General features: G+C 36.8%; 1 protein-coding gene across 1 annotated transcript in view; it reads right to left on the bottom strand.

The window, feature by feature from the left end:
* The window catches only part of PDK3 (pyruvate dehydrogenase kinase 3), a 101,173-nt gene that overhangs the window by 49,338 nt on the left and 26,289 nt on the right, over positions 1-25,546 (bottom strand). Inside the window, exon 2 of the mRNA XM_027845459.1 lies at positions 21,873-22,014. Coding sequence (XP_027701260.1) covers positions 21,873-22,014 — 142 coding nt within the window. The remainder of the gene's footprint in view (positions 1-21,872; positions 22,015-25,546) is intronic.

The raw sequence follows: 25,546 nt of genomic DNA, 5'->3' as shown, positions 1-25,546 counted from the left end.
GTTTTGCTCATTTCACTCCATTATTTTATGCAAATCTTTCCACGTTTTTTCTACAATCAACCTGCTGTTCATTCTTGTAGCATGGTAGCATTCCAACACAATCACACATCACAATTTGTTTAGTCATTTCCCAAATCATGGGCTTTTTCACTTTCCAGTTCTTTGCCAACACAAAGAGAGCTGCTATATACATTTTAGAACATAGAGGTTCTTTTCCTTTTTCCCTGATCACCTTGGAAACAGATCTAAGAGTGGCACTGCAGAGGCAAACGTATATAGAGTTTTATAATTCTGGGGGCATAATTTCAGATTGTTCTTCAACATGGCTAGATCAGTTCACAGTTCCACCAACAGTGTAATCAGTGTCCCAATTTTTTCACATCCTAAGATTTCTCATTTTTCTGTTCTAACATTTTAGCCATTTTGATAGGTATAAGATATCTCAAAGTTGTTTTAATCAGTATTTCTCTAATCAATAATGATTTAGAGCATTTTTTCATATACCTATATATGATTTTGATTTCTTCACCCAAAAACTGTCTTTATATCCTTTGACCATTCATCAACTGGGGAATAATTCATGGTCTTATAATTTGACAAAGTTCGCTGTATATTTAAGATATGAGACCTTTATTTGAGAAATGGTCTATAAAATTTCCCCTCCCCCAATTTTCTGTTTTCCTTCTAATCTTGGCTACATTGGTTTTATTTGTACAAAAAATTTTAAGCTAATGTAATGAAAATTATCCATTTTATACCTCACAATGTGTATCTATCTCTTTTTGTTAATAAATTCTTCTCCTATTCACAAGTCTGATAGATAATATGTTACATGTTCTTCTAATTTTCTTATATCTCCCTTATTCCTAGGTCATGTACGTACTTTGACTTTATCTTGGTAAATGGTGTAAGATATTGGTCTATAATCAATTTCTGCAAGACTGCTTTCTGGTTATCCCAAAAAAAGTTTACCAAATTGTGAATTCTTATACTAAAATCTTAAATTTTTACGTTTGTCAAACACAGGGTTACTATAATGACTGCGTATTGTATGTCTATTCTGTTCCACTGATCCACCTTTCTATTTTTCAGCCAGTACCAGACAGTTTTGATAATTACTGCCTTAAAATATAGTTTAAGATCTGGTACTGCCAAACCTTCTTCCTTTATATTTTTTTCATTAATTCCTTTGACATTCTTGACCTTTTTTCTTCCAAATGAATGTTATTATTTTTTCTAGCTCAATAAAATATTTTTTGGTAATTTAATTGTGATGGCATTAAATAGATTAAATAAAACTGTCATTTTTATTCTACTGGCTCTGTCAACCCATAATTGATATTTCTCTGATTATTTAAATCTGACTTTATTTGTATAAAAAAAAAGTTTTATCATTATGTTCATGTAGTTCCTGGGTTTGTCTTGGCAGGTATATTCCCAGGTATTTTATACTGTCTACAGTTATTTTAAATGGGGTATCTCTTACTATCTCTTCTTACAAGGTTTTGTTGGTGACATATAGAAATGCTAACGATTCATGTGTATTTATTTTATATCCTGCTACTTTGCTAAAATTATTCATTGTTTCAACTAATGCTTTAGTTGAATCTCTAGGATTTCCCAAGTATATCATTATATCATCTGTTAAAAGACATAGTGTTATTACCTCATTGCCCATTCTAATTCCTTCAACTCCTTTTTATTCTCTTATTGCCATTGCGAGCATTTCTAATACAACACTGAATAATACTGGTGATAATGGGCATCCTTGTTTCACTCCTGATAGTAGTGGGAAGGCTTCTAGATTATACCCACTACAAATAATGTTTGCTGATGGCTTTAGGTGGATGCTTCTTATCATTTTAAAGAAAAATTTATTTATGCCTATGCTTTCAAGTGTTTTAATAGGAATGAGTATTGTATTTTGTCAAAAGCTTTTTCTGCATCTATTGATATAATCATATTATTTTAGTTATTGATATTAAGTTATGTTAATTATGTTGAGTTTTCTTTATGTTAAACCAATCCTGCATTCCTGGTATAAATCTAACTTGGTCAACAATGAATAATCTTTGTGATATATTGTTGTAGTCTCCTAGTTTTTCTTTAGGATTTTTGTATCCATACTCATTAATGAAATTGGTCTGTAATTTTCTCTGGTTTTACTCTTCCTGATTTAGGTATCAATACCACATTTATTTCATAAAAGGAGTTTGGTAAGATTCCTTCTTTGTTTATTACTACAAATAATTTATTTAATATTGGAATTAATTGATCTTTAAATGTCTGGTAGGATTCACTTGTAAATCCATTTGGTCCTGATGATTTTTTCTTAGGAAGATTATTTATGACCTGTTCAATTTCTTTTTCTAAAATAGGTTTATTTAGATATTCTACTTCCTCTTCTGTTAATCTATGCAGTTTATATTTTTCTAAGTATCTGCCATTTCATTTAAATTGTTAATTTATTGGCATATAATTGAGCAAAATAAATCCTAATAATTGTTTTGATTTCATCTTCATTAGTGGTATATTCACCCTTTTCATTTTAGATAGCAGTGATTTGGTTTTCTTCTTTCTTTTTAAAAACCATATTAACTAATGGTTTTGTTTTTCCATAAAAATCAACTCTTAGTTTTATTTGTCAATTCAATAGTTTTCTTACATTCAATTTTATTAATCTCAACTTTAATTTTTAGGATTTCCAATTTGGTGCTTAATTGAGGATTTTTAGTTTGTTCTTTTTCTAGTTTTTTAAATTGCATACCCCATTCATTGGTCTACTCTTTCTCTATTTTATTGACATAAGCACTTAGAGAGAAAAAATTTGTTCTGATTGTGGCTTGTGCTGCATCCCATAGGTTTGAGTATGTTGTCTCATTATTGTCATTCTCTTTAACACAATTATTTATTGTTTCTATGACTTGTTCTTTAAATTCACTCATTCTTTAAGATTAAGTTGTTAAGTCTCCAATTAATTTTTAATCTGTGTCCATGGTCCCTTATTAAACATAATTTTATTGTCTTGTAATTAAAAAAGATGCATTTAATATTTTTACTTTTCTGCATTTAATTGTAACATTTTTATGCCCTAACACATTTTCAATTTTTGTAAAGGTGCTATATACCACTGAGAAAAAGGTATATTCCTTTCTATTCCTATTCATTTCTCTCCAGATACCTATCATATGTAGCTTATCTAAGATTCTATTCATACCCTTCACTTTTTCCTTATTTACTTTTTGGTTAGCTTTATCTAGCTCTGATAGAGGAAGGTTGAGGTACCCCACTATTATAGTTTTGCTATCTATTTCCACCTGTAATTCATTTACCTTTTCCTTTAAAAATTTTAATGCTATAGCATTTGGCACATATAGGTTTAGTATTGATATTACTTTATTATGTACGGTACTTTTTGTCATAATGTAATTTATCTTTTTTAATTAAATCTATTTCAGTTTTAACTTTATCTGAGATCATGGTTCCTACTGCTGCTTTTTTTCTGCATAAGCTGAAGTATAATAAATTCTACTCCAGACCTTTATTTTTACTCTATGTGCATCTCTCATTTTTAAATGTTTCCTGTAAACAACCTATTGGCAAATTCTGTTTTTTAATCCATTCTGCTACTTGTTTCCATTTTAGGGGTGAGATCACCCCATTCACATTCAAAGTTATAATTACTAGTTGTGCATTTCCCTCCATTTTATTTTTTCCTGTTTATCCTTCTTTCCCTCTCTTTCTAGCCTATCCCTCGTCAGAAGAGTAATTTACTTCCTTTTTAAAATTAATTTATTTTTAGTTTTTAACATTCACTTCCACAAGATTCTGAGCTCCAAATTTTCTTCAGGTATTTCATACTATTGTTTTCTGTGATCTATCTGGGGACCTGACCTCAAGCATTCCTCTTCAAACCGGAGCCATGATCAGGGGCCCCAGCAATGCTGTCACTGCAAACGCTCTTACTTCCGGCGGCTCCTCCTATGGCTGTAAGATTCTGCTCACTCCTCTGCCCTGGAACCAAAACCAGGAACTCTGTTCTCCTGCAAGTGACCACAATCACCCCTCTGCAACACACTCACCAGAGTGCGGTCCCTCCTTCTCACCCACAGCCACAGCCTAGGAACATGTCTGGTCAGTGTATCTGGGCCCCTTGTCTAGTGACAGCTGAAGGCCCTTCAATCTTCCCATGATCATAGCTCTGACCCCTACAGTGTCTGTGGGGCAAAAGTTCCTGAAGCTGAGGGTGCCAACCCCACATAACTGCCCACAGGACTTGTTTGCCTGTAGGCATCTATACTTCAAGCAGGCCAGACAACCAGTCCAGGAGGTAAGGTCTTACCTAATGTCTTCCCAAGTTGTCTTAGGCTGGATAACTGCTTTACCCCAATTTTTAATTATTTCTGCCACTCAAAGTGGCATCTGAGGCATTATTTTAAACTGCTTGAGGGGGAATTTTCGAGAGCCAGGTAAATTGTACCTTATTCTACCATCTTTCCAGAATTCTTTGTTGAAACTGTTATGTGGGGCAGCTAGGTGGCACAGTGGATAGAGCACCAGCCCTGGAGTCAGGAGGACCTGAGTTCAAATGCGACCTCAGACACTTGACACTTACTAGCTGTGTAACCCTGTGCAAGTCACTTAACCGCATTGCCTCACCAAGAAAGCAAAAACAAACCAAAGAGAAAAATAAAAAGAAACTGTTATGTTACTCTACGAACCACAATCCCACTACGGGGTTTAACAGGAGGTCAGAGCCAAAAACAAAGATCCCATGTGTACTAAAATATTCATAGAAGCATTATTTGTATTAACACAAAGCCAGACACAAAGTATGTGCTCATCAATTGAGGAATGGCTGAACAAGTCGTAGTTTATCTAGGTAACGGAATGGTACTATGCAGAGGCACAAAGAATTAAAAACAGAAACAAAACAACATACACAATGACTTTTGTTGTTGTTGTTCTGTCATTTCAGCCATATCTGATTCTTTGTTACCCCATTTGGGGTGTTTTTGGCAAAGATATTGGAGTGGTATCTTCTCCAGTGCGTTTTACAGATGAGGAAACTGAGGCAAATAAGATTAAGTGGTGTACATAGGGTCACACAGCTCGTAAGTGTCTGAGGAGGCATTTGAACTCATGAGGATAAGCCTTCCTGACTTCAGGCCCAGCATTCTATCAACTGTGCCACCTAACTGCCCCACACAATGATTAAAATGATGAAAATTAATAAAACAGTAAAAGACAACAGAATTTAAGTCAAATACGATGGCCAATGTTGGTTGTTCCAGATAAATGAAGATGTTAAAGTATAATTCCTTTCTGAATGAGTGGAATGTTACACATTATGCCAGTCATAACTGCTACAATTCTGCTTAACGTTTTTAAAGGAAAATTACTTTTGGGAAGTGATTATGTCAATCAAAACATATCCATTTTTTAAAAGGACAACTTAAAAAGGGCAATTTAAAAAAAGAAAACAGGAGAGAAGACTCTGATTAAGATAACTGATCTCAAAGATCAGTTCAGTGCAAACATTCCAGTAAAGTTCTAAAAATGCACTAGAAGAAAGTATTACAAGGAAAACTAAAGAAAGAGCAGTAAGTTCCTGCATGCCATTGAGGACAGCACAAGAAGGGTACCAGAATCCTGCAGGTGACCTGAATGTAGACAAAGCACAGAAGAAGAAGATTGTGCCAGCAGGATTTTGGCCCTGACCAATTAAACCAAAAAAGGATAGAGTCAGCCCCATATCTCCCTTACACAAAGAGGCAGGTAACTTGTTCTTACCTGAGGTTTTTCAAGAGGCTTGAAAGCTAGTCCCCTGATAGTACACACTGAAGCAACAACGGGAGATATAGCCAGTGATATACCCAAGTCTATCAGTCACAGAAGGATGCAGGGCCAGCGAGATTGGTCTAGCACAGAATCCACGCATTCCACTCTAGGGACAAAGCAGGGAGGCCTTGCAGAAGACCTGTAATTAACACAATCTTCTACAAATAATTGGGGCTTGTTACATAATCAACTGATAGTTGGGGTTTATGAAAGGACTAGAAAACAGAGAGGGGCTGAGGCTAAAACCAATGTTGGGCAAAAAGATCCAGAAGCCAATATTTCCATAGAGCAGTCCTAGCCACCCAAGTCAGAACTGCAGTGACAGTAGAATCCAGACTACAAAAGAACAAGACCCAGCAAGACTTGACTATTCCTTCCAAGAGCATGTGATGAAGAAAAGTCTACCCCTAGCACCAAATCCTAATCCAGAAATACTATGGATAAAGAGAAACTCATGAAGAATACTACAAAAAGAAAAGTAATTCCACAAGTATAAGACCCAGAAAAAAGAATGGCCCAGCAACAAGGACATCAATAGTGGCCAGAAGAAATGAAATAAGAGAGAAAATATAAAATTTTATGTAGAATTAATAGCTCTTGGTGGGGGGGGGGGGAGATGTGGAATTGATATCTTAGAAGCTTTACCCAGTAGTACAGTCCTTTGAAAACAGAATGGAACTAGGGGCAACTAGGTGGCGAAGAGGATAGAGCTCCAGTCCTGGAGTCAGGAGGACCTGAATTCAAATGCAGCCTCAGACACGACACTTACCAGCTGCGGGACCCTGGGCAAGTCACTTAACCCTGACTGCCTCACCAAAAAAAGCAAAATAAAATAAAATAAAGACACAATGATTCCACAAAATAAGAAGAAATATTAGGAGAAAGTCAACAATTATAGAAGAAAATGATATGTATCTGTTATCAAAAAACACCTGACCTAGAAAGACAAGTTTAAGAGAGACCATGTGAATCATTGGCCAGGTGTGGTGGTATATGCCTATAATCATGCTACTGGGGAGGCTGAGGTTGATAGATTGCTTTAGGGTAGCTGAGTTACGGTCGGGCTAAACTGATCAGATGTCCACACCAAGTATGGCAGCAATATTATAAGCTCCTGGGAGCAGGGTGAACTGAACATTACATTACAGTAAATGACCACAGTGATCTAGAATATGATAAACCCAAAGATCCAAGCTTTTGGAACGAAAACTCATTATCTGACAAAAACTGCTGGGAAAACTAGAAAACAGTATGTCAGAAACTAGGTCTATACTTAACTAACATTTCATACCATATACCAAGATAAGGTCAAAACGGGTACATGATTTAGACATAAAAGGTGATACCATAAGCAAATTAAGAAAGCATGGAATAATTTATCTGTCAGATTTATGGATAAGGGAAGAATTTAGGACCCAGGAAGATATAGAGAATATTACAAAACATAAAATAGATAATTTTGATTATACAAAATTAAAGTTTTTACATAAACAAAACCAAAGCAACAAAAATTATAAGGAAAACAGAAAACTGAGGAAAAATTTTGGAACCAATATCTCTGATAAAGGCCTCATTTCTCAAGTATTTAGAGAACCGAGTAAAATTTATAAAAAAACAATGCATTCTCCAATTGATAAATGGTCCAAGGATATAAACAGGCAGTTTTCAGACAAAGAAATCAAAACTATCTATAGTCACAAAAAATACTCTAAATTTCTAATGATTAGAGAAATGCAAATTAAAACAATGCAGAGGTGCCACCTCAGCTCTATCAAATTGGTTAATATGATTTTAAAAAAAAGATAAATGCTGGAGAAGATGTGGGAAAACTGGAACACTAATGCATTGTTGGTGGAGTTGTAATTGATCCATCCATTCTGGAGAGCAATTTGGAACTATGCCAAAAGGGCTATAAAACTGTGCATACCCTTTGATCCAGCAATACCACTGCTAAATCTATATCCCAAAGACATTCAAAAGAAGGACTTTCCCTAAAGGATCTACATGTACAAAAATATTTGTAGCAGATCTTTTGGTGGTGGTTAAGAATTGGAAATTGAGAGGATGCCCTTCAACTGGGGAACAGCTAAACAAGCTGTGATATATGATTGTAATGGAATATTATTGAGCTATAAGAAATAACAATCAGGATGATTTCAGAAAAACCTGGAAAGACTTACATGAACTGATACACAGTAAAGTAAACAAACCAGGAGAATGTTGTACATAGTAAGCTTAATATTGTTCAATGAAGAACTGTGAATGATTTAACTATTCTCAGCAATACAATGACCCAAGACAATCTCAAAGGACTAATGATGAAGCATACTATCCACCTCCATAGAAAGAACTGATAGTATTTGAATACAAACTGAGGCATGCTATTTTCCCTTTCATTTTTTTCTTTTACTCAAGTTTTTTTGTACAAAATGACTAATATAAAAATGTTTGCACATGTATAACCTATATCTTATCTGACTGCTTACCATCTCACAGAAGGGGGAGATGAGATTGGGAGGAATACAATTTGGAACTCAAAACTCCAAATAAAATTGTTTTAAAAAAAAGAATTAGTGAGTCAAAGAATAAGTAATAAAAGCCACAGATTATCTCATTAAAGAAAATGGTAACATGACAGATGTAGTCAAATCACTACTCAAGGGAAAATGTATATCTCTAAACATTTTCATCAACAAATGAAAGGAGATCAAAGAATTTTGCATGCAACTAAGAAAAAAACTAGAAAAGTCACCAAAAAACCCTAAAAATTAAAACAGAAATTCTGAGAATCAAACAAGACAAACATAACTGAAAACAAAATAAAACAAAAACTACTGAATAAATGAAACTAGGAAGTGACCTTTTATTCTCAAAACTAAGAAACAAACCATTGGCTAATCTGATCCTAAAAGAGACAGAAAATTGTCAATGAAAAAGGAGAATTCATTAAGGAGGAAAAAGAAAAAAGAGAAATTGCATCAAATGAAGGAATAAAAGAAATTATTATAATCTATTTGCCCTTATTAATTATAATTCCAACAAAAATGAAAAAATGAAACAGATAAATACAAAATATTCATATTAACAAAAAAAGAAATGGAGAATTTAAATAACCCAATCTCCGAAAAAGAAACTGAACAAGCCATAAAAGAACTACGAAAAGAAAACTAAAACTCCAAGCTTAGATGAATTTACAAGTAAATGCTGTCAAACAGTTAAATAACAACTCCAATTTCACATAAAATATTTCCAGAAATTGCGGTGGCATCTTAACCAACTCCTTCCAGGGGACAAATATGGTCCTGATACCTAACCTGGGGAAAGGTGAGTCTGAGAAAAAGAAAACTATAAAACAATTCCCAGTGATGTGCTGAAAAATATTTAACAACCAATTATGTGGGAGAAAAAAGTACATGTACAATACACTTTTAAGGTTAATCTGCGTTATTAACATTTTCTCCATCACTTCCCTAAGTTTAAACAATCAACAACAAAACATATCAAGTCCTGATCTACAGCATTTGCCCATTTCTAAGCTGTAAATGCTCACAATGAAAATTTAATAATCAGCTCTAGTGAGCTGATTTGAGCTGGCTCTAACACACCCGCCAAAGCATATTCAAATAAAAAAGCCCACTGGTCCTTAGGCTACAGCAGCAAGTTGATGAGAATGACCCAATTTTGGTGTCATTTCCATTCCTAAGACTGTATCTATTTTCAGCTCTCTTTCAGTGCAGTCTTCTTCCATTAGAAGATAAGCTCTTTTGAGGGCAGGTACACCTTTCTTTTTGTTGGTATTTATATTGCCTGTGCTTAGCACAGTGCCCAGCACATAAGGGTTTAATAAAATGCTTTATATAATCTATTTATTTCTGCTGTTGAATTTTGTTTTTTGATCGTGCCAAGGACTTTGCTAGCAAGATCTTTTCTTCTATATGTCTTTAGTAGCTGTGTCTCCTGAAAAGGATGGGGGCTGCAGGATTTCCAAAGGTAGCTGACAGGTTGAATCTCCAAAAGGATCGCTCCCTTGGAGGATGATTGAGAGGAAGCAGGCTAGTAGCAAGGTTAGTGAACTGGGCCACACTGCTATTGCCAGGGCTTACTTGCCCATTACTGGCCATTGATTAGCAGTTGGTGTTGTTGAGAATAGGAAACTCCTTTCTGTTCAACGAAGGTTGTTTCCCTTAATGATGGTCAGTAGTACTGGTGATCTGGGGACTGTTTCCAAGACTCTTGGGTTCAGGGTCCTGTGCTACATCCACTAGCAGTTGAGAAGAAATGATGAGTCTCATCTCACCCACGTGGCGTATGCTTCTTATGATCTTCCCCTGCTAAAAGAATAGGTAGGATTTGGGCAAGCTGAATGAAGAGAGGGCACTCAAAGTCAAAACAAAATGACTAAAGATAAAAAGGCATCTGTCTCTGTAGGGCTGGAGATGCTGGGGAACTAAGCACTATATGTTAAGTGACTATACCTAATTGAAGCAAAGAATTCACATAAAGAAGAAATACATGTGGTTTGTTTACTCAGTAACCACCAAGCTACTCCCAGTAAGAGAATAGTGTGACTGCAAAAGCAGAACATGCTGGACTTAGAAACCTAACCCCACTGTAATATTAAACAGTACTGAATTCACTAACTTTCTACAAAGCTTTAAAAAAAAAACTCCTTTGTCCTTGTTTCCCAATTTGGGTGTAAGGATAATACTGTTAACTCATAGGAATGTGTTGAGTAACAAGATAACTGCCAAGTGTTGCTTCTTAGGAAAAAATCCAGATAATGATGTATGTCATCTGGCATCTGTATCCAAGATCCTGCAAAGCTTATTATACAAGTATGGTCCAAAGGTGGCAAACTTCCACAATCGGTATAGTAACATTTGCATTTTATAGCTAAGGATGCCGTTCTTCTGAGAGCTGCGGATGGGGCTTGTGGGTCTGGTACTTCAGTAATTCTGATAACCACTGGATTTGTATTTAAATTCCATGTGAAAAACCTACCAAGTGGGGCAGGGTAAGATGAAGGGAACCAAAAAACAGGCTAATAAATCTTATTGGTTTTATGCACAGTTTTTTGGTTTTTGTTTACCCAGCAATAAGAAATAATGCTTAGATTCACAAAATGACAATATTCATGTTGTTCTAGTCAAATGTTTGGTGGAATCATAACATGCACAAAAACAACCTTAGATTGGAATGACAATAAAAAGACTACACAGAGTTGTGTGTAGTATGGACACTGGGCAAGTGACTTCACTTTTCTGTAGTGTTCAAGGTATGAAAGTTGTAGGGCTGAGGGAAGAAGAAGCAGCATCTCTTAACGGCTCTTAAATATCTCATTTGTAAAAGGAGAATTAGATGATTTGTAAGCTCTTTTCAGAGTTAACATTTTCTGTTTTGTCTTCATTTCAAATTATCTACAACAACGGTAATAGCTAACTACTATGTGCCAGGCACTGTGCTAAGCACTTTACAATTATAATTTAATTTGAACCTTAATACCATCCTGGGAGATAGGAGCTATTATTATCCCCATTTTTAAATTGAGGAAACTGAGGCAGAGACTAAAGTACTTGTCCAGGGTCACACAGCTAGTAAGAGTCTGAGTATGGATTTGAGTTCAGGTGGTATAAGCATTAATCAAAGTTACAACTATTTTGAAGAGGCTAACAAAAATTAGCCCTTTTTTTTTTAACTCCTAAAGTAATTTCCAATTTTGGAATGAACTGGTCCAAAGGAAGAAAATAGCCTACACCTAAAGATGAAGCTAATGCTATCAGAAGTTGCATTATTACTTCAATAGTCTTTGATCATCTAGATATATACATATATATGTGTGCATATATATGTGTGTGTGTGTATATATATGTTATATACCTCTCCATATATACATATCTATATATATTAATTTATTTATATATGATTTCTACCAGTTCACTGGCATGGCTTTTTTACAAACTAAAAATCAAGCATATTCATTCATGAATGATTCACTCTTAAGAATCCTAAAAATTTATTACTTAAGTATAACTAATAGATGGATGCCCCATGTTTTTCACTGATGTCAGTCTATTCTCCACTAATGTCTCCTGGTATGAGTTTAAAACTGCCTATTTTTACTTCTCTTTGCATCTGAAAATCTTCTATTGTTAATGATTTTGTCCATATGCACTCTCACTGTCTCACAAGCATACTTTCTCTCATCTTGCTTATATTAACACTACCTAAGGTTAGGGCAGAACACACAGGTCAGGTGGCTGGTCTTGCAGTTTCAAAATACTGTTTACTCCTAATAGGGATTCAGAAATGATTGGCATTGTAGGATTTGTGAGGGACAAGCTTGTCAGTTCTTAAACCCCTATTATGAGCTCTTTTCTTTTTTTTTGTGGCAGGGGGAGGGAAGACTGAGTGTCTTCACTGGACAGGGGTGTGTTGGTAAATGTTTAACAACTGGCTGGGTTGGGAAGGATGTTCCCACAACACACTTTTAAGCTTAATCTGAATTATTTACATTTTCTCTACCATTTTCTCAAGTCTAGACAATTAACCAAACAGTAAGTCAAGCCATGATTTGTAGCTTTCTGAGTTGTAGATATTCACACTAAAAATTTATTTAACCATCAGCTCTCAGGCTCCAGCACACCCCTGTATACCAGATAAATATACCGTCAGAAGTTAAGTACAGAAGGTAGACAATTAACAGAAAAAAACTGCAGCAACTTTCTCTAACAAAAGCCTGGCAAAACACGATATATTTTGTTGTCGTTGCTCAGTCATTTCAGTTGTGTCATGACCCCATTTGGGTTTTCTTGGCAAAGATACTGGTTTGCCATTTCCTTCTCCAGTTCATTTTACAGATGAGTAAACTGAGGCAAATTGCGTTAAGTGACTTTCCCAGGGTTACTCAGCTAGTTAGTGTCTGAGGCCAGATTTGAACTCAGGAAGATGAATCTTCCTGACTCTAGGCCTCACACTCTATCCATGCTGCCCACTCAAAGATATGTAAGGAACAGATTATTTTTTCTTATTAGTGACGTAGAAGATTTTTCATTTGGTTGTCTTAATTATCATTATTATTATTGTTATTTTAAGATCAAGTCTCCCTTTGCCAAGCTGGAAGTGCAGAGACTACTTAGAGGCCAATCCCACTACTGAACAACACAGGAGTTGTGACCTGCTCCATTTCTGACATGGATTGGTACACCCCTTCCTTGGCAGCCTGAGGGACCCCTGCTCCTGGAGACTCATCATTGTTGGTGCCAGATTTGATGCAGACACCTTATCGGCACAGCCTTCCTGAAGTTCAGAACTCTCAAGTTCAAGTAATCCACCAGTTTCTGCCAACCCAGTAGCAAGAATTATAGGCATGGGCCACCATGCCTGGCTATTATACACTTTAAAAATAAAAGCATAATGGATTTTATTTTTTAAAAATACATTTTGTTCAATGTCTTCAAATCACAATTATTTCAACCTCACCTCTACTAGACCAAACCCTTCTTTCCTTGAGACAAAGTGATACAATTAAACAAAAACATTCAACACAATGATTACATCTGATGATGTATGGCACATTATTTATGTACTCATGGTTCCTTGCTTCTCCCCTACTCTCCACTTAAAAATGCCCTGACTTTATTCCCTGATTCTCTCCTCCTTTTCTAGGTCAGTCAATAAATATTTATTAAGCACCTACTATGTGCCAGGCACTATGCTAAGCACTGGGGATATTGAGAAAAGCAAAAGACAAGAAGCTCAAAGTCTACTGCGGGAGAGAAATGCAAGCAACTATATACAAATAAGCTATATACAGGACAAATTAGAAATAATTGACAGAGGGAAGACATTAGAATTAAGGGGAATCAGAAAAGGTTTCCTGTAGAAGGTGAGACTTTAGACAAGACTTAAAGGAAACCAGGAAGTAGAGATAAGGAAGCGCACTCCAGGCATTGGTGACAACTAGTGAAAAATGCCTGATGTCAGGAGATGGTAGCATCTGATTAAAGAACAGCAAGGTGGGGGGAAGGGGGAGTGGTGAGAAGCATGTGGCAGAGCCAAGATGGCGGAGTAAAAGCAGTGACTTGCTTGAGCTCTCCCCCAAACCCCTCCAAATACCTGTTAAAAATTACTCTAAACAAATTCTAAAGCAGCAGAACCCACAAAAAGACAGAGTGAAACAAATTTCCAGCCCAAGACAATCTAGATGGTTGACCGGAAAGGTCTGGTGTGCCAGGCTGGGAGAAGAGCATAGTTCACAGGCAAAGACAAGGCCAGAACAAACCCAGAGCAAGCCTCAAGAGACTCAATCACCAGCAGCTGTGGTGGTTTCTAGACAGCTTCTTAACCCACAAACGCCAAAGAAAACTTATAAGGTCAGTGGGAAAGGTCTGTGGGACCTGGGTGAGAGAGAAGTGTGACCCAGCCCTGGCCTGAGAGCAGCCCCAGGGCAGAGGCCACAGGGGCAGTGGCTGCTTCTAGAGCTCTCAGTCCACAGATGGTGGAGGGATGGAGTGGCTGATCAGAGGGAGACTGCAGAGATCTCTTTGCTGGTGCTGAGGCAAGATTCTCTTTCTTTGCCCATGCGTGGATCTGGGTTGCAGTCCTGGGGTGAGGAGAAGCAGTGGCGTGACAAAGCTTGTGGCAGTGGTGAAGAGGGAATCCTCCTCACAGTTCCAAGGCAGAAAAGAGTGCTTGTGGTCACTCATAGGTCAGAGCACAGGCCAGGAAAAAAGTAAATACCTCTCTTTTGATCATACCACCTTGGAAGAACTGAAAATTTACAGGTCCCTAGAAGTATCACTGAAAACTGCTGCACAAAACTCCTGAAGCTTGGGACAGTACACCATCTACACTGGAAGCAGAGCTCTACCTTAACAAAGAGTAAGTCAAGTAACTGGCTGAGAACATGAGCAAACAGAGGCAAAAAACTCAGACTACTGAATCTTACTTTGGTGACAAAGAAGATCAAAACACACAACCAGAAGAAGAGGACAAAGCCAAAGTTCCTACATCCAAAGCCTCCAAAAAAAAAAATATGACTTGATCTCAAGGCAATGGAAGAGCTCAAAAAGGATTCTGAAAATCAAGTAAGAGAAGTAAAGGAAAAATTAGGAAGAGAAATGAGAGTGATGCAAGAAAACCATGAAAAACAAGTCAACAGCTTGCTAAAGGAGACCCAAAAAAATACTGAAGAAAATAACACCTTAAAAATAGACTAACCCAAATGGCAAAAGAGGTCCAAAAAGCCAATGAGGAGAAAAAGGCCTTAAAAAGCAGAATTGACCAAATAGAAAAGGAGGTCCAAAAGCTCACTGAAGAAAATAATTCTTTAAAAATTAGAATGGAGTAAATGGAAGCTAATGACTTTTTGAGAAATCAAGAATTATAAAACAAAACCAAAAGAATGAAAAAATAGAAGACAATGTGAAGCATCTCACTGGAAAAACAACTGACCTGGAAAACAGATCCAGGAGAGATAATTTAAACATTATTGGACTACCTGAAAGCCATGATCAAAAAAAGAGCCCAGACATCATCTTTCAAGAAATTATCAAGGAAAACTGCCCCGATATCCTAGAACCAGAGGGTAAAACAGAAATTGAAAGAATCCACCGATCACCTCCCGAAAGAGATCCAAGTATTGTGGAAACACATCAGGGTAACACAAGATTTAACAGCTTCTACATTAGGGGATCGGAGGGCTTGGAATATGATATTCTGGAGTTTCTTCAAAGGAGCTAGGATTAAAACCAAGAAACACCTACCCAGCAAAACAGTATAATCCTTCAGAGGAAAAAAATGGACATTCAATGAAGTAGAGGACTTTCAAGCATTCTTGATGAAAAGATCAGAGCTGAATAGAAAATGTGACTTTCAAAAACAAAACTCAAGAGAAGCATGAAAAGGTAGACAGGGAGAAATCATAAGGGACTTACTTATTTAAGCTGAACTGTTTACATTCCTACATGAAAAGATGATATTTGTAACTCATGAGCCCTTTCTTAGTACTAGGGTAGTTGGAAGGAATATACATGTGTGTGTGTGTACATATATATGTATGTATGTATGTGTGTGTGTATATATGTGTGTGTGTGTATATATATATATATATTTGCCGAGAGAGAGAGAGAGAAGGCACAGGGTGAGTTAAATATGAAGAGATGATATCTAAAACATAAAATTAAGGGGTGACAGAAGATTGTACCAAGAGAAAGAGAAAGGGAGAGGTAGAATGGGGTAAATTACCTCACATAAAAAAGGCAAGAAAAAGCTTTTACAATGGAGGGGAAGGGGGGGGAGACGCTGAGAGGGAGAGAATGAACCTTACTGTCATTGGAAATGGCTTAAGGAGGGAATAATATACATACTCAATTGGGTATGGAAATCTATCTTACCCTACAGGAAAATAAGGGAGAAGGGGAGAAGTGGGGGGGGGATGATAGAAGGAAGGGCAGGTTGGGGGAGGGAGTAATTAGAAGCAAACACTTTTGAGGGGGGACAGGGTCAAAGGAGAGAACAGAATAAACAGGGGTCAGGATAGGATGGAGGGAAATATAGTTAGTCTTTCACAACATGATTATCATGGAATTGTTTTGCATGACTACACATGTATAACCTATATGGAACTGCTTGCTTTCTCAATGAGGGTGGGTGGGGAGGGAGGAAGGGAGAGAATTTGGAACTCAGAGTTTTAAAAACAAATATTGATCATTTTTACATGCAACTGGGAAATAAGATATACAGGCAAAGGGGTATAGAAATCTATCCTGCTCTACAAGCAAACAGAAAGGGAAGGGGATAAAAGAAGGGAGGGCAGATTGAGGGAAGGGGTATTTACAATGCACATTGTCTTGGTGTGGGGGGAGGGGAGAGATGGGGACAAAATCTGGAAAAACTTATATAAACTGATGCGAAGAGAAATGACTAGAACCAGGAACACGTTGTACACTGTATCAGTAACGTCATGTGATGATTAACTATGAATGACTCAGCTCTTCCAGCAATACAATCATCTAAGACAAGTAAAAAAGATTCACAAAGGAAAATGCTATCCATATCCAGATAAAGAACTGATGTACTCTGAATGCATATTGAAGCATATTTTTTCACTTACTTCATTCTTCCTCATGTTTTTTTATCTGTTTCTCCTTCCACAACTGTGATGAATATGGAAATATATTTTACATGATATCGTATGTATAAACTATATCGAACTACCTACCATTTTTAGAAGAGGGGAGGTGAAGGAGAAAAATTTGGAAATTTTGTAAAAATGGATGTAATTGTGGGAAAAAATAAAATACTATTTAACCTCTCTTAGTCTTATTTTTTTTCTTCATCAGCAAAATTAGGGAGTTGGACTGGACGGCCTCTGAGGTCCCTTCCATGTCTAAATGTAAGATTACTGGAGTGTAATGGGGGAAAAAAAAATCCATGGATTGTCTGTCAAGAGACCTTTGGGGTTGGATATTGTTAACTCGCTATTCATCTGAGCTTATGTAGACAAGTAACAACCTCAACGGACCTCAGTTATTGTGAAGCTTCTTCACTTATAAAAATAAAAAATAAAGGAATTAAACTAGATAACTTCCAAGATACCTTCCAACCATAAATGCATGCAAGTCAAGTCGGTAGCCGTTGGCAGTCAACAGATTGTTGTTCCAATTTCCTCTATTAGCCTGTATGCAACAAGAAGATACAAATATCTATTCTCCATAATGCCTGGGACATTATTACTCAATATATAATATTGGGATATTATTACAATATTTAGATAGAAGAAAAACGGAAAACGTAAGCCTGAACAATTTTCTATAGCCTAAGGAACCAGATTCCCTGATTCTAAGCAATATTTCTTTTTGTCTAGGAAACATCTCAAATCACAAGAATTTCTGTTCTCTCAAGCCCAAACTCATTTTCCCTGTGAAGCCCTCTCCCTGACCTTTAAGTCACTGAGGAAATGTCTGGTCTATTCTCCATACATATTCCAAATTAGGACTCAAACACCTTTCAGTCTTCACTATCCTTCATTTCCTTTACCAATATAGAGCCAAATCCTACAGCTTCCTTTTATATGTTTAATTTCTGTTCCTTCTTCTCCATTCTCACAGTCTAGTTTCTAGGTCTTTCGAGTCAACTAATGCCTCCCCCTCATTAGGCACGACGTTGGCTGTTCTACTATCCACGGAAAGCTTCCATTAACAAAAATCAAACTTTTCATAAGGTCATTCATGTCGTCAGAAAAACAATGTTTCTTTTTCACACTGAGGACTAAAACCAAATTTTTCCCCCTGAATAAATGACAATCCACCAAGATGGCCAGAGTTAAATCAAATATCTCACTTCTCTTTAGTCCCAGGCTAAGGGAATTCTGTTCCGCACATATCTTTATTTTTTCTTTTGTTCTATTTCATTCTTGCCTTTGGACATGCTGACCCCAGGGCTCCATACGGTGTCAGGATGCCTCTCATGTGATACTGACAACCAGGAGAGTTGGATGTGTATAGTATTTACATAATTTAACCATATATATGGACATGGAGATAAAGGAAAAGTGGCCAAATGGGCTATCAATATACCATCCAGGGATGGCTCTTCTCCCAACCTCAACAAAGTTGGAGTAAAAATATCAAGACAACTTCACCAACCTTTCACCAGTTGTTAACCCAACCTCCCAACACTGAGTCAGGACATAAGGGCACCATAAGCCTACCATTCCCATTGGTATTCAGGGTCTCCATTCTCTCCCTCTTTCCCTCCTCTTTCTCTCCCTATTTCCTCTCTCCCTCACTAAACATTTCAATTGTATTTTAATTTTCCACATTATCTTATGCTTAACGTTGTAACTTCAACAATTAGTAATGATTCATCACACCCTCTAACACTATTAAAGACCTATCTCCTCCATGAAACCTGTTCTGACTAAATAGCCTGAAAATAATAATCTAATAATTCTATCACAACTGATGGCCTAATCACACCTTTCAGTTAGGAAAGAAAATATTACCTCCTGCCCCATCCAACCCTTTTCCCAACTACCTAGAAACAAAGTTATTTATTCTCTCATGCTTTTAGCTGATACAATTCACATTTCACTCCCCAATACATATCTCTCCATTTGGTTATGGTGCAAAGATTTACACATACACACTTACACACACAGACAGAAAGACAGACAGACAGATACATACACACACACACATAAGTTTTATGCTGGCACAGCTAGCTGTATGCACATCTATGTAGATGGGGTATATTTTAAAATATATGGTCCTAACAACAAATATGAAGAATTCACAAAGACACAGTAAGTACTGAATTGATACAGAGTAAAAAAGCAGAGCCAAAAAGAATATACATGAGACTACAACAATGTAAAAAAAGATAACACTAAGAGGTAGCAAAATTCAGATCAAACATAATGAACATAGTTGGCTCCATATAAAGTACACATTCTTTTTCTGTTAATAAGTAGTAAATTACAAAAAATGGAAATTAATACATACTGTAGTTAGAACCATTGCATTCAAGCAGTTGTGTTTACCTTTCTATAGGAAAGTGCTATGGGGAACTGTATTTTTGGGGGAAGTGATTATGTCAAAACAAAATGTAACAATAAAAACCAAGAAGAAAACAAAATAGACTGTCTTACTTAACGGACAGCATATCTGCTTAACTTACTTGTAATAGAGGCAATTGGATTATGTGGGTGTTTCATATCTGCTTTCAGAAGAAAACAATACAAGATACTCTGACTACTAGACTTGACATCCACTACAAACAATTTTAATGAGTTAACTAAAAATTAATGTAGATTCTTAGTGGAGACATTAGTCATAATTCATTAATACACAAGGATTCAGTGCCAATTTGACCATTTTCCCACCTCCTACTCAGAAAATTACTCAATGAGTCAGAATATTTCCAGTTACCAGCAGACAGTAAATAAGAAATGTATTCAAAAGCCAAATATTTTCATTGGCATCTGAGGAAAAAGGAAAATTATTTAAATTCATCAAACTTACAGAAAACAGTAAAGTCCTAACTATTGAAAGATTAGCTTTCTAGCAGAAGTAGTCAGACACAAAAAAACACCCACCTTTATTACAACATCCCAAAGGCAGTCACTAAGCACCCAGAAAAGAACACAAGGAAGAAGAAATGAAGATCTAAATATTTCACCCTCCTCTATCACTGGTCAGGTTCAGTATGCAAAAAGAAGTACCAATTCATAGATGAGTTATAAAAGGCTGGGCATTTCAAGCAAAAGCTAAGACTCCACAAAAAAGATATGAAAAAAAAATAGAAAAAAATTATAGAGATCAATAGCTATGGAAGCAATTAGAGGTACTACTGGGACACTGGGCAGCAAACATTCTTATATCAGAAAAGAAAAAAAAGGTCAATTCTTCAAGAGCAGGAAAGTACATGGTCACTTTCATCTCAATACTGTTGCTCTTGATATAAAATATCTCTACTGTTGGAGATCATGAAGGAAACAGTACCAATAGCCCTTAAATGCATCAGCATACCATTACTAAAGACATACCAACGAAGTTCAGCAGTATGGGAATGAATATTTGTCTTCTTAAGTCAAGATTGTAAAGAACTACAGCCTATAAAGACAAGCATGTAAGCTACACTTATGGTGTGCTAGACCAATTAAGAAATAAATTAAGAGTTTTGATGAGACACAGTTCCTGCCCTCAAGAAGCTACTAGTCTTACTGACTGTAAAAGCAGTACAACAAAGCTAAGTGTTCTATCAGAAGTCATCCTTAGAAATACTTTCTGAACTTTCTCAACAAAAGGCATATCTTGGAGAACACACACAGTTAGGGAGTGTGCTATGGATAAGCCAGCAAAGGAGACTAACAAGGAACATTCAGAGAGATAAGATAAAAACCAAGAGAAGGAAGAGTCAGAAAATCGAGAAGAAAGAGTATATAGGAAGAAAGGTTGGTCAACAGTGTCAAATGTTACATAGAAGTCAAGAAGAGTAAGAACTAAGAAAAGACCATCAGATATTGCAATTAAAAGATCATGGTAACTTTGAAAAAAGAAGCTTCTGTTGAGTTACAAGGCTGGAAAGCAGACTGCAAAGTGCTAAAGAGTGAGAAGAGTGAAAGTAGAGTCAAAGTGAGAGTTTGGCGAAATGGAAGTGAGATATAGGATGATAACCTGAGGAGAGGGCAGGGTTGAATGAAGGATTTTTTAGGGATAAGGCAGAATATTTGAAAGCAATGTGGAAGGAACTTGTAAACAGAAAAAGGCTAAAGAGGAAGAAGGATGGGATTATGCCTGAAAAAGATGTGCCAGTCAATTTCTCCATAACTCCACTCAGCATTCCTATGACTTCAGTGATTTATGCCAGTACTTGCATAGTAGCAGGCATGTCCTAAGTACTTAATGTTTTTTTTTCTTTTTTATTCATTCATTTTCTCCAACAGAGTTTTGCCACACACTGATTACATAGCATTCATTAAGTCACATAATTCCTCTCAGGCTCACTTTTCTTCATTTGTACTACACAGCTCAAGGGTCCACAATTTCACCACTGTAGATGCTTCCTTAATGCCTTAGCAGGAAGCCTTTTGGGGAAGATCTAGCTGAAAAAAAAAATCATTTGAGGCCACTCTTCTGGCAAGGTTGTTCTCTGAACTTGCAAGGCTAGATCTTGAACGCATAATAAATAATTCACTCCAAGGGAAGAATTATAATATAATTTATTGTCCTGGAAAGCTTTCCGGGTAGTCTTCTAGAGCTTGTGCTCTACTGTCCTAGCCTTTAAGAACCTAGCTTCATCTCCAAATCCTGATAAGACACTCAAACAGAACTTTAATGGAAGTCAAGCATGAGGAAAATTCATCTATCCAGAACGACTCATCTCTCAAGAAAGTCAAGGTTTTCCTCTAAATTCATTTTTAAGAAAAACAGTTTCAATACCTAAATATTCAAGGAACCAGAACTATGCCTCTAAAATGTCCAGGACAATTCCAGGATAACTATGCTCTTGAAAAAATATTTACTTACCAACTCTGCACCAGCCCTACCGAAGGTCGGCTCAGCAAGTTATCAGGCAACAGATTGACTTCCCTCATTGTGTTAGCCAGTCGCACTGGAAGCTCTTTTCGTAAAAACATGTATGATGTCTTCTCACACGCATTGTCACGTCCTGTTAAGAGAAGGAAAAATTATCTGTTTTATGAACATCACAAACTAACATGGGCAACAATAGCATTTGCTAAGACAGCAATTATAGGGCTGTGGTAAGAAAAATCAAAACAGCATTCGATGTAGATTTTAAAATTAGCAAACAAGTAAAAATAAGAAGAGTATAATTGGCTTAGAAGAGCCCTTCCTTTGTGCTAGGAGGTGGAACTGGCAGAGCAAGTTAATAGTTCCTAAACAGATGCGTGTACCCACTATCATCAGCACAAAAAATGGAAACTGACTAGGAATGTTATCTAAAATGATTTTAAAAAAATTGGTAATAACAATAGGAAAGAAATCACTTGCACAAAACTCAAAAACCAGAGTACCATTTCAACACCACATAATAGAAAGACGGTTGGACTCAAAGTGAGACAACCTAGATTTAAATCCCAGCTCACACTCACTACTTGTATATCTTGGGTATATATTTACTCTTTCTCTAACTTAAGTTTCCTCATCCATGAAATAAGAGGTAGGACTAGTTAACCGCACGTTCCTTCTAGGTCTAAACCTATGATGCTGAGATGTTAATCCATTCCTGTCTAGCAGGGTTCTCAGGGAAAAATATCAATAAACACATAAATATGCTTTCCAAATGTTTCTCCAAAAAGTACTCCTTTAGATACTATAGCTCTGCTGCTGTAGGAAGTATCTGTATACTTTAGTAATCCAATGAGAAGTCACCAACAATAAACATCAGGTATACCAGAGAAGCTAGCTCAGGCTTGGCCTTTGGGGTAAAGCTAGGTCCTCTAACACACTTCAAAATAGAGGTTTGAGATTATTGATAAGGTTCTGGAGCCTTAAGGAATATTTCTAGTATGGTGTGGACACTTACAGTATATATTTGGAGTATTTATATATAAACATGGACAAGTAGACAGAGGGAAATCATAGGAAGAAGGAATACTGTCTGTATAAAAGCAGGAGATCGATCTTCTCCCATTATCCACTAGCTGGCTTAGCCATCTCAGCACTATACAATGACAAGTGTTAACCTGCCCTCTCTGCACCTTCTCCCTAAAGCACTCATGCTGAATCACAGTGCACAAGGCACACAGGTACTATGAGCTTGTCATCCCATGGTCTCCTCCTACCTCACTCACACTCACTGGATTTTCCAAGTATATCTGATGTTCCATATTCCATGGAGGCTTTTATTTAATGAAGCTGAATTAATGAAAAAAAAAATCAAGAATAGGCCTAAGACAGGAAAATAAGTGCTTTCCTGGTTGGAATTTTTCTTCCTAACTCTCCTAATACTATCCAAAGTGAACAGTTGAGGAAATTAAAACAAAAAATTCCCATCACAACCCTACCTAGAACAATAGAAATGTTGAACAAGAAAAAGAAATGTTGAACAACAATTAATTCATTTTCCTCCCCATAAAGGAGTCAGGCTGGTAGTTAAGAAGCTGGGCCATAAAGATTAAACCTACTCCTTGGAGTTCATAAGGTCCTAGAATCCAATTACTAAAGATATATCTCCAAAGCCCACACTGCCAAACCAAATTCTTCTCAGCCCCTCTCACTTTAAGTTACCCAAGTTAGAAGGAACTATCAAGGCTAGTTGAGGCACTGTGGCCCCAAACCAATGTTGAATGAGAACCTCAATTCAGTTTTCATATTCTGTTGATGCCATTATTAATAGACACAATTATTCAAGAAAAATGTAGTTGTAAAGAGCTGAGATTTTAAAAGCTCTCAAGGCCACTATTAACACCTAACCACCTCACCGTCATCACCACCTATGCAAAGAGCTGGTAAGTATATATGGAAGATACTGTCACGTAAGTAGGTTACAAACATTAAGAGGTACTCAACAAGTTCTTTCCATATACTGCCCGATAAATGTTAACTAAATATTTAATGAGTACTTTATTCTCATTATCACAAATTTTTCTTGGTACTTTTATTAAAGGTACAGAATTAAATATCTAACCCACAAAACACTGGCTACAATGAAGGAAGATTCTCAATATATCAAATGAGAAAATGTATGTAAAGCATTTTGTAAACTGTAAAGTACCATGTAAATTAGGTAACATGTAAAATGCTTTGCAAACTCTAAAGTGCTATATAAATGTCAGTTACTATTATCATCATTATATGTGTTCTGTATTTATAAATTTCATTTAACAGTCAAACTTATACTACATATATGCTATAGCATTATCTTGGTTTACACGGTAGAAATGTTGTATATATCTCTAACTTCTGTATATTAAATCATTTAAATTAACAAGCATTTATTAAGCTTGTACCAGGCAAGGGTGGCTATGTGGCATAATGAATAAGGTGCCAGGCCAGTAGTCAGGAAGACTTGAATCTTCCTAAGTTCAAATCTGGCCTCAAACACTTAAAAGTTGTGTGACTCTGGTCAAGTCACTTAACCTTGTTTGCCTTGGTTTCCTCAACTGTAAAATGAGTTGAAGAAGGAAATGGTAAACCACCTCCAGCAGTTTTGCAAAGAAAACTCCAAATGCAGTTACAAAGAATAGGACACAACTGAACAACAACAAATATGCCAGGCAATGTGCTAAATGTGAAAGTCTTTACCCTCACGGAGTTTATATTCTAGTGAGGGAGATTATGTGTGTGTACAGATATACACACACACATACATATATACACACACAGAGGTATAACATATATAAAATGAACACAACATAGTTACATAGGAGGCAGGAATGAGGAAAGGCTTCATGGAGAAGACGCTCCCTGAACTGAGTCTTGAAGGAAATTTGTGATTCCAAAAGGCTGAGATGAGAGAGTACATTCCAGGAATGAGACAGAGTCCATGAAAAGACATGGAAATGGATTATGGAACATCAGGTGTGTAAGAGTAAGCAGGTCAGTATGGCTGAACTGCAGATTACAAGGAGAGTAAGAAAGACTAGAAGAAGCTGTGAGGAGACTAGCTATTATTGTTTGCCCTATGTTCTCAAAGGGGACCGCTGACATCATGGGTGATACCTTGATTGGTGGGAATTGGATTTAAGTGAGATAGAGCTGCACAAAGTCATCAGCCTCACTTCTCTCCTCCTGGGTAGTTGAAGTCCAGTGGCAGAACAAAAGTCAAAACAACTGGTGATGAACCAGGATGCATCTTGGCATCTTCAGTGCCTGACCAAACTCTAAGCACTGTATATAGCACCTGCTTCAGCCACCTTTATGGTGGTGGGCAGGTCTTCACATGCTTGGGTAGACATCCCTCTAACTCACTGATGGATTTGAGGCCTGTCAGTTATCCTTAACCTGATTTAGCCTGTCTACTAAGACAGTTTTACTAGGGTGTGGCTGCTGCGCATGCTACAGCTTTTTGGAGTCACAGGTGAGAGCTAGGTAACAAGTGGACACCCAAGGTGGACAAGCAGCCCTGAAAAGGACTCCACAGCCCTCACACCAGAGATGCTAGTTCTCCCTGCACATCCCATATGCCCCAAGAGTCACACAGTGAGTATACGGCAGAGCTGCCTCTTACCTCTTGT

The sequence above is a fragment of the Vombatus ursinus genome, unplaced genomic scaffold (genome assembly GCF_900497805.2).
Source record: "Vombatus ursinus unplaced genomic scaffold, bare-nosed wombat genome assembly UNPS02014962.1, whole genome shotgun sequence".
Classification (NCBI taxonomy): domain Eukaryota; kingdom Metazoa; phylum Chordata; class Mammalia; order Diprotodontia; family Vombatidae; genus Vombatus; species Vombatus ursinus.
This window is presented reverse-complemented; position numbering and strand designations above follow the sequence as displayed.